The sequence below is a fragment of the Macrobrachium rosenbergii genome, chromosome 40, assembly GCF_040412425.1.
Source record: "Macrobrachium rosenbergii isolate ZJJX-2024 chromosome 40, ASM4041242v1, whole genome shotgun sequence".
NCBI classification, from domain to species: domain Eukaryota; kingdom Metazoa; phylum Arthropoda; class Malacostraca; order Decapoda; family Palaemonidae; genus Macrobrachium; species Macrobrachium rosenbergii.
In genome coordinates this window covers 28700166-28712665 of record NC_089780.1, presented here as the reverse complement: position 1 = coordinate 28712665, position 12500 = coordinate 28700166, and the positions used below count along the sequence as shown (strand labels likewise).

General features: G+C 34.7%; 1 protein-coding gene across 1 annotated transcript in view; it reads right to left on the bottom strand.

Annotated features, from left to right (window-relative positions):
- LOC136826300 (galactosylceramide sulfotransferase-like) overlaps nucleotides 1-12500 on the bottom strand; it is a 36033-nt gene that overhangs the window by 9615 nt on the left and 13918 nt on the right. The window contains exons 2-3 of the mRNA XM_067083528.1: nucleotides 9757-9869; nucleotides 1220-1331 (exon numbers count right to left, since the gene is read on the bottom strand). Coding sequence (XP_066939629.1) covers nucleotides 1220-1331; nucleotides 9757-9866 — 222 coding nt within the window. The 5' untranslated portion in view covers nucleotides 9867-9869. The remainder of the gene's footprint in view (nucleotides 1-1219; nucleotides 1332-9756; nucleotides 9870-12500) is intronic.

Genomic DNA, 12500 nt, shown 5'->3' with positions numbered 1-12500 from the left:
ATAAAGTATGATGAAGAAAGTAATTAGCTGATAACTATTAAAGTCTTTTCTGATGAAAATGGAGCGCGTGTTACAATATGTAGATGGGAGAGTAACCGTGTTGTAAAAGTGGTTTATGAATTGAACGTTCTTAAGGACGGAAAAGGCAGGAAATGGTAGGATGGGTATAAAGTATAAAGTGTAAAATATAAAGATTAAAGTGCTGATGTCTGCAAATAGCACAGAGTTGACTGAAGACGTCGAAAAGAAACTTTATAAAGTAAATGACGAGCTTAAAAGTGCCTGCTAAATAACTGTTGACAGAGGCTGTGAGCTAGAGAAAGGTAAATGGAAACCAAGAAGATGGAACAATGAATGGTGGAAGAACAAAAATGACTGATTTGTTTAGTTATTTGGGAATTAGCATAACGGATGATGGTAGGATGAGACAAGAGCTGAGTCACAGACTTAGCGAAGCAAGGGAGGTAGCAGGGGATATGCAGAAGATATGAAGAGAAGAACAGCGGCTACAGAAGATAACGTTGGAATGTATGAAGGGAATGTTGACTAAAATTTCATTTAGGAATTGGAAGGATGGATGTTATATGCAAATGGAAGAAAAAATAAGTTGAAGCTGTTGAGATGAATTCTGTTAATGATACGTGTGGAGTTAGCAGAATCATGAGGATGAGAAATATATTGACTAATAATCAGTAAAAAGTTTAGCACATGTGAAAAGATGACTCAATTATTTTAAGAATTATGTTTGGTCATGTGGAGAGAATGGAGGACAAGAGATTGTCGGAAACACTGTACAATTTCGAAGGGTTCAAGAAGGATGAGAGAAAGACCAAGAGACCTGGAAAGATAGAGTAAAGAGGGTTTTGGAAAAGGAGAGCCTTAAATTATCCAGGATGCAAGAAAGAGTGAGCAAGAATGAGATGGAAGGTAAAGTGTGCCCGAGGGATTGGATGTCCTTCTGATGAGCCTTCTGAGTGAGTGCATAAAAAGGCTAATATACTGGAAGTTTTCTACGAAGGGGTCCATCTGTGATTAATGAATTCAGGAATTACTTGGCAGTAACCCTTGAGGCATCTTTTATTAGGGAAAAGTTCTATTGTTTTATATATATATATATATATATATATATATATATATATATATATATATATATATATATATATATATATATATATACACACATAATTTAATATCAAAGATACGATAACACGAGAATTACCTGGACGGTTGAAGAAGCACACTTATGGGTCTTGAGGAACATGACGTGGTGGACAGGGCGACATTGTCCGGTCTTGCTTTCTCTGCTCTCATCGGGAGACAAGATGTCGTATCTGGGAAAGAATCAGTAATTACTGTCACATGTTGTAAAGAAAAATAGACAAGACTTATATGGACCAGGCAAAGATAATCTTGAGCACATTTCTACTCTAAAACACAACAGAAATTGGAATCATCTGGGAAGGCTCTTGTTGTTTTCATTATCTACTGGACTATTGTATAATCCCTTACATCAACGGCTGTTGTTGATTAGACGAACAGGAATTTTTGTTTGATTAGATGAGCAGGAATTTTTCTTTGATAGATGAGCAGGAATTTTTGTTTGATTAAGTGAACAGGAATTTTTGTTTGATTAGATGAGCAGGAATTTTTGTTTGATAGATGAGCAGGAATTTTTGTTTGATCAAGTGAACAGGAATTTTTGTTTGATTATATGAGCAGGAATTTTTATTTGATTAAATGAACAGGAATTTTTGTTTGATTAGATGAACAGGAATTTCTGTCTTGGTATAATAAAATACCGAAAACTATAACTGCTGACAGGCCAAGAACAATTCTGGAGAACATGTCTAGTTTCTTATCTTTCATCATACGTATAAGATTAAAATTCAGTTTCACATGGTGATAATAAAATACGGGTTCACTCTGTTTGTCTGTCCGCGTCTCACTAACCCAAATGCTAAGACTTATAAACTCTGTGTCCACTTTGTAACTCTTACCAATCATTTTTTAGGGTGTCGTGGTTCGATCTGATGCACATGTCTATTTTGTAAGACTTAAATCAAACACAGATTACGTTGTAAGTAAATAAGGATTTTGGCAGAAACTCGTGACTTCGGTTTCACGAAAACACCAAGGTTTACCGCAGGGTTTCCAAGAGGTACGTGGCCGACCAAAATCCATTTAAGTTTGCTGAGAGAGAGAGAGAGAGAGAGAGAGAGAGAGAGAGAGAGAGAGAGAGAGAGAGAGAGACGGCTGTGATTTATCAATAAAGTCACTGCAGTGTCAACCAACTGGTTATATCTGATGCAGTGGTATTTTACACCAAATTAGACTCAATCTATAGCCGATTTATATCCAGTGTTAGGCCGATGGGAACTGGTCGATGGTCAAAAACTCGACAACAACTCTGGAATTTTTACACGTTGCAGGAATACACGAAGGTAGAGCAATAACTTAATGTTTTCCACGAGTTCAGGCTCTATCTGCCTAGGCTTCAAACGAAATAAAAAGAGCTTTCATTTCCCTTTACTGCCAAGATTTAAGATTTTCTTCCTGTCTCTGTATTTTCTGATTTGTTACCTCGCCATCGCTCGATCCTTTTTTCTGCTAATTCATTTTTCAAGTTCTATTATACACGCTGACTCCGTTTCACTGACAAATATTAAACCACAAATATCCTTCAATATCCAATTCTCTACACCTTGCGAACAGGCTACATTCGAAAGGAATTTTAACTGTTACAGGCAGTTGCGGCGTCTAGGATTCGAACCTACGCCGCCTGCGTTGAGAAACAACACAAGACAGTGACTTTGACCACTTAACTATCAAGGTAGATAAAAAAAGTATTTCTAAGACTTTAGGTGGGACATTTTCCTTCCCTCTTTCAGAATAAAACAACGGTAGCAGTGAATTTCAAAGTTAAAAGGATGATATGAAACAGTCATTTTGACATCAAATAGCGAATCACTAGTAACCCACTTTTCTTTACAAAAATGTTTCTACAGGAATCTAAAAGTAAAAATAATGACAGTCTGACTGTTTATAAAGATGTAGGTATTACTAAAGGTCTGTTTGCATAAATAAACAGCTTATTTACATAAGTGCCATGTGTCTTTGAAATACCGTTAATATGGAAGTCTAATTTAAAATCGCAATGACGTTTATATGAATTATCACAACAGCTTAAGTTTTTTAGGCGTTCTCTGAACACAGAAAGTGTTTTGGTATATATATGTATAAATAAGTATGTATACATATATATATATATATATATATGTTATATATATGTACATATATATGTACATAAATATGGTATGTATGTACGTATGTATGTAGATATATGTGTGTATGTATATAAGCATGTATGGGTGCTTATATCTTTTCAAATACCTGGCCAACAATAAACTATTAATATCGAATTCTCCTTACGTTGGGAATGACCTTGACACCAACAGTGAATCATATTTGGTGAATACCGGTAGGAACACATCATATACAATTCCTATGAGTATAAATTATTGCTGTGGTAGAATTAATTTGATAAAAGTGGTTTGTTTTCGACGCAGTAATTGAGAGTATTAAATATCATGTGTAAAAATTAGCAACGCTCTTTCAAATAAACTTTTATGATTTTATATATACACACATATATTATATATATACATATATATATATATATATATATATATATATATATATATATATATATATATATGTGTGTGTGTGTGTGTGTGTGTGTGTGTTTGTGTGCATTATGTTGTTTATTACAAATCATTCACACCAGTTTAGACAGAGTGTCGTCAGAATGATAGAACATTTCCGCTTCTCAGTAAGTCTTCAGGGGTGAGGTTGCTAGCCCAACGCCCTTTCCTTGTCCTCAGTTTACGCTGGTACCCACTCACTTGCTGGGTCGACTGGTAGGCGGCAGGCTGAGAACTGAACCACTGAACTTGTTAAGTGGAGTCTGGTGTCTACCACTGAGTCTCTCTCTCTCTCTTTCTCTCTCTCTCTCTCTCTCAAATAATTACGGCAATAACTTCCGTATTAATTCCATCAATAGGATGACACCGTTTTGAAGAAAAATTGTGAACAGGAGAAAACTAAATCGAAGAGGCTAATTTATCAACGATATGTCTTCATGAATGTGTAACCTGACCATAATTCAGATAAGGAATTCCGAATAAAGTATTACAGGAAATATATACCCAGTGAGCAAGAACACGTATTACTGTGGAGAATAAGTGTAGCACTGGTGTAGGTCATAAATATGAAGTATAGAGCGTTTCCTGTAACACGCGCCGTGATGGAAATGTACGGCCGAATATTCTTTTGTGTCCAGTCTTTTGTCCTCTTTTTTATTATCAGTGAAAATATAGAAAGTAATTTCATATGGAATGATATTCTATGGTGTCCAAGGTCGTCATCAAATGAATCAATGAAAGAAAGATTATTATTACTATTATTCAGAAGACGAAACCTGTTATTGTGGAACAATCCCACCAAATGGGCCACTGATTTGAAAATCAAGCTTCCGAAGAATAAAGTGTTCATTAGAAAGAAGAAACAGAAGGTAATTGGAAACACGGAAAGTAGAGATAACTTATTAAAAAAGAAAAAAAATAACTAACAAATTAATAAATAAATAGAACAAATGTAAGCAAATGTATTAATAAGCTCCTTGTAATGCCTTCTAAAATGGCTTTGTTGTACATAATTTGATTTTGTTTTAGGACTAAATTGTGCTCTCAGAAGTTTATGGGATACTATATATGTTTTAAACCTTATTACTTATTGCTATTCGAAGCTCGCAAAAAGGCTATTGACGTCTTAAACTTCTGAAGAATAAAAAGCTTTTTGCAGGCACAGAAAAATCTAGGGAAAGGAGCAAACTGCATTATTCTATGTACAACTAAGGAAAATTAAGATTTTATATATATATATATATATATATATATATATATATATATATATATATATATATATATTTTTTTTTTTTTTTTTTTTTTTATTTTTTTTACTTAGTTGTACATAGAATAATGCACTTCCCTTCTTTCCATAGTTTTTGTCTGTGTCAACAGATGGCTTCTTATTCCTCAAAAAATTTTTTTAACACGTCAATGGCCTTTTTGCAAATTTAATGGAATTGCAGTAACTAATAAAGTAAAACTTATAGAGTTCCCTGTAACCTTTTAAAATCAATCATAATTCAGTCCTAAGGGCGAGACTAAGTTTTTTGTACGTTCTCTCAACGTAGAGTATGTATATATATATATATATATATATATATATATATATATATATATATATATATATATATATATATATATATATACATGTATATATATATATATATATATATATATATATATAATATATATATATGTACGTTCTCTCAACACAGAGTATGTATTTTGGTTTATATATATATATATATATATATATATATATATATATATATATATATATATATATATATATATATATATATATATATATGTGGTATGTATGTTAGATGTGTGTGTGTGTATGATTATGTATGGGTGTTTACATCTTTTCAAATATCTGGTCAAAGATAAACTATCAATATAGAATTCCCCTTACCTTGGGAATAGCTTTTACCCCAAAAGTGAGTCATATTGGACAAATGTCGGTAGGAACACATCATATATAATTCCTTCGAGTATACAGTATATTTATTGCTGTGGTAGAATGAATTCTCGATTTATCGACCTCATGCCGTGATCTCAGAATGGTCTGGAATATTTGATTACGCTTGGCATTATCTTCGACTCTTTGCCTACTTTTTTGCAACGTTTAAAAAAGTGCAGTGCTAACAGAAAACCAAGTTTTTTCCTTAATGCTTTTCATATCTATTAAAAGGATGGCATTGTTGCCACATGCTTCAGATATTCCGTTCCATCTCTGTTAGAATGTCAGTCTTCTAAAAAGATGTGCGCAGTCCCACGGAATCTTAACTTTATCAAAATAGTCGTTTCTTTTTCCCAGCAATAACAGTCATGATATGAGTCATTGTAGAAACATATCTTGCTCGTCCATATTCAATGAATCTCAAGAAGGGAACTCCTGCTTGCTGCTCGTTTCACATAGTACTAGCACCGAGTTGAGTTTTCAGTTTCCCACATAATGACTCTGGGGTTCTTTCTGTCAATGTTACTGATGCCGACGGTCGTTATTGCAGATAGACTTTACTGTTTTTTTTTTTTGAGAGGTAGGAGCCTTTCCTTCAATTTGTCAGGATTATCTTTGAATTGCTGTGTATATGTCTATATGTCCATACACATATAGCACATATACAAGACGCAAGTGGGGACACAGACCACAATCACACGCACATACACATTCTCTCTCTCTCTCTCTCTCTCTCTCTCTCTCTCTATATATATATATATATATATATATATATATATATATATATATATATATATATATATATATATATAGAGTATATATATGCATGCGTGTCTGGGTGTAATTGTGATATGTGTCCGCGCTTGCGTCTTGTAAATGTACTATATGTGTATAGGTATGTATACAATTACACGGCAATTCAAGAATATTTCTGATGAGGCAAAACAAAGGTACCTCCCTATATAAGATAAAAAACAAAACCATTGAAGCCAGTCTTAAATACCGACCAGCAGCATCAGTAACGCCGACAGAAAGAACCCCAGAATCACTGTATAGGAAATCGAGGCACCTCAAGAGGATACAAGCCTGATATTATGTGGAACACGCAGCAAGCAATGATTCCAGGGGCCTTGGAATATGGCCGTGCAAGATATCTTACCACGATGATCAGAATCATAATTGTCATTCTTGAGAAGAGGAAACGACTATTCTGAGAATATCAAGATTCCGGGAGGCTTTTGAGATCTTCATGTGAAAAGGATATTCGAAACAAGAAATCTGAAGCATGTGGCAACACCGATATCTGAAGGATGTGGTAACACTGCCAACCTCTCTGTAAATGAAGGAAGCAGAACGAATAAAGCCTAGTTTCTTGTTAACACCACACTTTTTTGAGCGCTGTAAAAAAAACAGGAAAGGAGTCGAAGGTAACGCCAAATATAATCAAATATTCAAACCATTTTGAGATCACGGCACGAGGTCGATAAATCACTAAAGTCTGGGCCTTGCTAAAGTTCAGCATCATATTCCACCGACTATACTATTTACAGAGCTATTCACGATGCATGTTTAAGCTAGCAGCTACTTCAGTTCATATTAGCCACATCAAACAAACGCCACAAAAGCGTAAAGAAAGGAATTCTAACACAATTGATTTATCAGAGCAGGTGTTAGCCATTACTGCCAAATACAGCGCTGGTAGTACTATTGTCCAGAAAATTGACAATGCTTATATGCGTTAATAAATTACTTATTACTTGTGCTACATGTATGATTATATAGTGGCATGCATCTTTATTTGTTCATGTACTATTATGAATATTGTATATACACTATTTCATAAGCGTTTTCAAGCATAAACTACTTTTTATTTATTTCGTAAGTATGCTAAGCAATTTTCAGTTTTCTGTCCGTCCGCACTTTTTCTGTCCGAACTTTTTTCTGTCCGCCCTTTTTCTTTCCGTCCCCAGATCTTAAAAACTACTGATGCTAGAGGGCTGCAAACTGGTAAGTTGATTATCCACCCTCTAATCATCAAACATAACAAATTGCAGCCCTCTAGTCTCAGTAGTTTTGATTTTATTTAAAGTTAAAATTAGCCATAATCGTGCTTGTTGCAATGCAACAACACAGGCCACCATGGCCGGCTGAGAGTTTCATGGGACGCGGCTCATACAGCATCAAACCGAGACCACCTAAAGATAGATTTATTTTCGGTGGCCTTGATTGTGCCGAAGAAACTTCGGCGCACTTTTAACTTATATTAGATTCTAATTGCTGTCACTCACTATGATGTGTTTTATTTTTGTCTAATACTGTTTAATTTAGACATTTCCTTTAGAACGTCGTTTATTCTTGGTTGTTCAATTATAAGACATTGCTGAAATATATTCTACTTTCTGAGCGGCTTAGTTTGCATGCTTGCTAGCTTCTGTTGACTTATATCAATAAATGTTTTGAATTTGAATTTAAAACCAGACGCACTGGTCCCAGGAAAAGGAGGTGAGCGAGAACAAGTAAATCAAAGACTCCTGCATTTAAGGTATGAAGTCTATAATTACGAAATAGAATTTTGGTTCACAGTGACAAAGGTAGAACTAAGATAAATGTCGAGAAGACTAGACTTATAACTATTTACAAGGGTGCGTAAGACGCAACCAGCCAGAACGAAAGTGACCTTAAGAATATATAATTATTTCATGAAAGCAGACAGTCGAAAAAGGTCTTCACTGTCAACTTTTTATTGGCCTTTGAGGCCTTTTTATATGTTGAAAATTATGGAACTATTTTAAATATTACCTAATTTACCCTTTGGAATAGGTAGTGTTTAGTTTTGTCATCCAAAAAGGCGTTTTTGAAGTAAACCTGATAAAATTTAATGAGGTGATAAGAAATTACCCTTGGCATCTTTCATAAGTAATGAGAGAAACACAAAGATAATTTTTAACGTAGAATTCCGTGTTGTCCATTATCCTTTTAGTGCCTCCATGATGAAGGGCAAATCTGGTGATTGAGATTTTATGAGAACAGGTATCAGGAGGAAGAAAGGCGGATCATGGTAAGATGTAGATCTGATCTGATCTTCGAACTGGTGATCAGTTTCTCATCATTGGATGATGAGGAGGTCTGACTATGGGCCACCGAAGACTAAGGCTTAGCTATTTCTTGTTGTTTAAATTCTAAATAATATAATTTTTCTTGGCAGGTCTATAAATTCCACTGTCTCTGAAGTGACTTCCAGCCCAATTTTAGTAATCCAGCTTAAAGGGTGGGTGGATACTGGCTCGAATTTAAATAGTTATTTGGAACAGAATGGGGTAAAATTTGTGGTGGCGTCTATTTCAATGTTTTTTTTTTTTATAGTACGACTGTTAGCATTAACTTTGGAGATGAATGTATCATGAGAAATATGTTGTGCTTCTCAGCTGGCAAGAGATTTGCAAACGCTCTCTTAAACCTTTTATAGGTTGTGGTAAAATCTAGAACTAGAACAGTCACCACAAGAGCCAAGGAAATCACAGAAACTGGTGTTATCTAATGCGCAAAGATTGATAGAGGTGTTTCCAACACATTGCCAGAAACATGAATATGCTTCCATTTCACCTGGAGACAATCAGGAGACTGACAGAACTCTCTGGCAAATCTCTTATGCTAATTAGTCATAAACGAGCTCAGTCAGGCCCTATGATTAGTCCTGGACTCACCAGGGGTACGGTAATAAATGATGCCTGTGGCAGTGTGTCGACCATAGTATATCTATATGGAAATAAAGAATAAAATATTTGGATCTGCCGCGTTTTCAAGAGGAATGTGCCAATTTCGCTTTTTGCAAATTTCCATTTGGTAAGTACCCAATTTTTGGTGAATTATTACAATCCCGTTAATTCGAATCCCTATCCTCTACCTCCCAAACCCACAATATTAAAATTCTTTGAAAATAAAATAATCCTCAGGTATCTTCACAATTAATGCGTGTAAGGCACAAACTTAGGCCGAATCGATTTGATAAGTCTCGCATACTCTTCACTTTAAGGATATGGAACTCTATACCTTCCCCTGTACTTCCTGAACCCTTTACTCTGCTTATTTTTAAGAGGCGTATCTAACCTGAAGCTGCTGGCGGAAGAGAAAGTCGGGGGTGTCGTGTAGAGAAGAAGCGTGAGTAGAGTGACCAACACTAGACCTACGACCACTGTTCGCAGATGGCGGGAGTGCATCACCTGTAATCAGAATTAGACATTATACGTTAATCAGGATTTAAAAAGAAAATTTTCTTTCATATGTATACACACACACACGCATATATGCAAATGATATCTTTAAAGGGAAAGAAAAAATAATATTTTAGTATCGATGGACAAATATTTTCCTTTTGCATACGAATATACGTGTACGCACAGGCATGTGTATGCATGAGTTTAACGTTAAAATAAAACAGAACTGATCAGGCGTCATAATTCAGCAAGGTCTTATTCTACAGAAATTACTAAAACAAATACTGCGTCAGTAATAAAACACTGTATTTATTTAAGAGACTTCTACACTATGCGCGTGGTTCAGACATCATTCCTCGCCCGTGGAGCTTAAAGCAAACTTCAGCTTTCTAATAAAAGAATATTTGAGGTAAAAGAACTCCATGATAAATATTCCATCATTATTCTGGCTCTTTTCAACCCGGAAATATTTTTTTTCTCTATTTTAGAAGCATACATTTCTTTGTATACTCTTTTCACAAGTCTGCGCCGTTTTCTATAATGCTAACGTTTTAAAAATTAAGCATACAATTATAACTGTGCTGGAATATATAGATTATTATATAAATATCTTAGATCAGATTAGATTAGATCGACTTTAGGTCTATTTATTCACTCTCACTCTAACAGTTTTGGGCACTCTAACGGTTTTGGGATGTAATATATGTCAATAAATCTTTTGAAACTGAAACTGAAATTGAACGGTTTTGAGCCTCATCTTGAATCGCTGTCTCTTGCACTAGGCTATTTGTCTATTTGTAATGTATCAGCTCAAACCAGTCTGTGGAATCCAGCGTCTAAAATGCACTCACACCTTTTAAGAGCTGGCTATTAATAGTGCCTTAGGTCTTTCAGCTGGTTTTCTTGCATTGCAAATAGCTATTATTAGCCTTTGCTTGATTTTACAGAATTTGGGATCAACGACTGTTTTGTTGTCTCTGAGTTTAGTAAGGTGCGCCTTCTTCTGGACCAGGTTGCCAGATGAACACAACAGCTTATGGCCAAAATTTAAAGAAATTATGGCCGGAAATGGCCACTTTGGAGAAGTATTTGGCCAAAGATATAAAGTGACTGAATTGTATGAATTAACATATCAACAATTAACTGTGCATAAATTATGCATACTGTATATATCATGTCATCAAAAATACTTTAAATTAAACTTAAAATACTTACAGGGAAACACAACTGTTAAACTGACAGCACTTCCTCAAAATACTGAATATTTTGCCTTTTTTATGCAGCCGAATCGTAATGGGTTTTGCTGTTGTGCATATGTAGCATTTTGGGAGTACATTTGCATAAATGGCCAAACTGAATTTTCATGGCCACAGAGTTAAAAAAATGGCCAGTCTGGCAACTGTACTGCGGATATTCCCGAGATGTATATTAGTATTGCACCAGTCCAGGTTTTTTTTTGCCATGCCCCTAGGTTAGGTTAGGTTGGGTAAGTTACAGAAATTTGGATGTGGGAAACGTAATGAGATTATTTTCAAGAAAATATTGTGGTTAGTTTTTAAGATATGGCATCCCGCTTTTTTCAGGGAAAGGTCCCGGCCTGGTGCAACACTCGGTTACGTCCCGGGAAAATGAGTCCTGGACGTTTGCGTTAGATCAAACATAGCTCCCACCAGTCTTCTTAAAATTGTTAATAGCCATTCCAGAACGTTATTTAGCTTCTTCCTTGCAGTCTCGTTGTTATATATCATCATTATCCTTACAATACGAGAACCATTTGTTTGTTTAATATGGCCAATTTTTCTTTTTCGTATGTTGTTTTTCATTTGTTGACTGTATTTCCTAGCATCTTTCTTATCCTAGGTTTTCATAGGCCTACCTCTAATCCAGCTTTAGATTTCATCTTCATAAGTGATTGGCATAGAGATTTACCCTATTGAGTGTATAATCCTATTTTTGTACATCCTCTGCAAAGGCCAAACTTCTTACACATTTCTTTCACGAACTGGCAACTTTTATTTTACATGAAGACAACTGCTGTTGTATACGTAGGAGTATGTTCACCTAGACTTAGATAACGTAATTTTCATTTGTTGTTTGTATTAATAGATTCTTCGATATTTCTTGAATCTATATTATTACATCTTAAGTTATTTTTCACTTAGACATACAAAAAGATAACCATTCTCTTTGGTCCGTTCTGACTGAAGATTTAAGTTAATTTATTTTGAAATTTATTTCCTTACTTGCCTGGCCCAAATAAAAAGACAAAATCAATACATTGGATTTCATAAGCAGCGTTGATGTGTTGCTACTTTGTAGGACAATTTAATTTAAGAGTGTTTTTTATAGTGTTGTATATGAAAAGATCACATTTACTTTGAACATTTTCAACACTGATTTGATGTACTCAAAGCCAGTAAAACTGAGCAAACAGAGAATGTTTTTAGTTAATTCTGGTTTTCTTTTACATTTACTTTGAAAAGTCTTCATAACTTGGTTATAGCAAGTATCTAAAATATGAGCTGGATAGCAGAAGTCCCAAGCTATTTTTCCAATAAAAAAAATGCAAATTGGAGAACAAATATATTAAGAAATGCACATACATTTTCGGAGCGTTATGCTGCCTCTTCAGAGTGG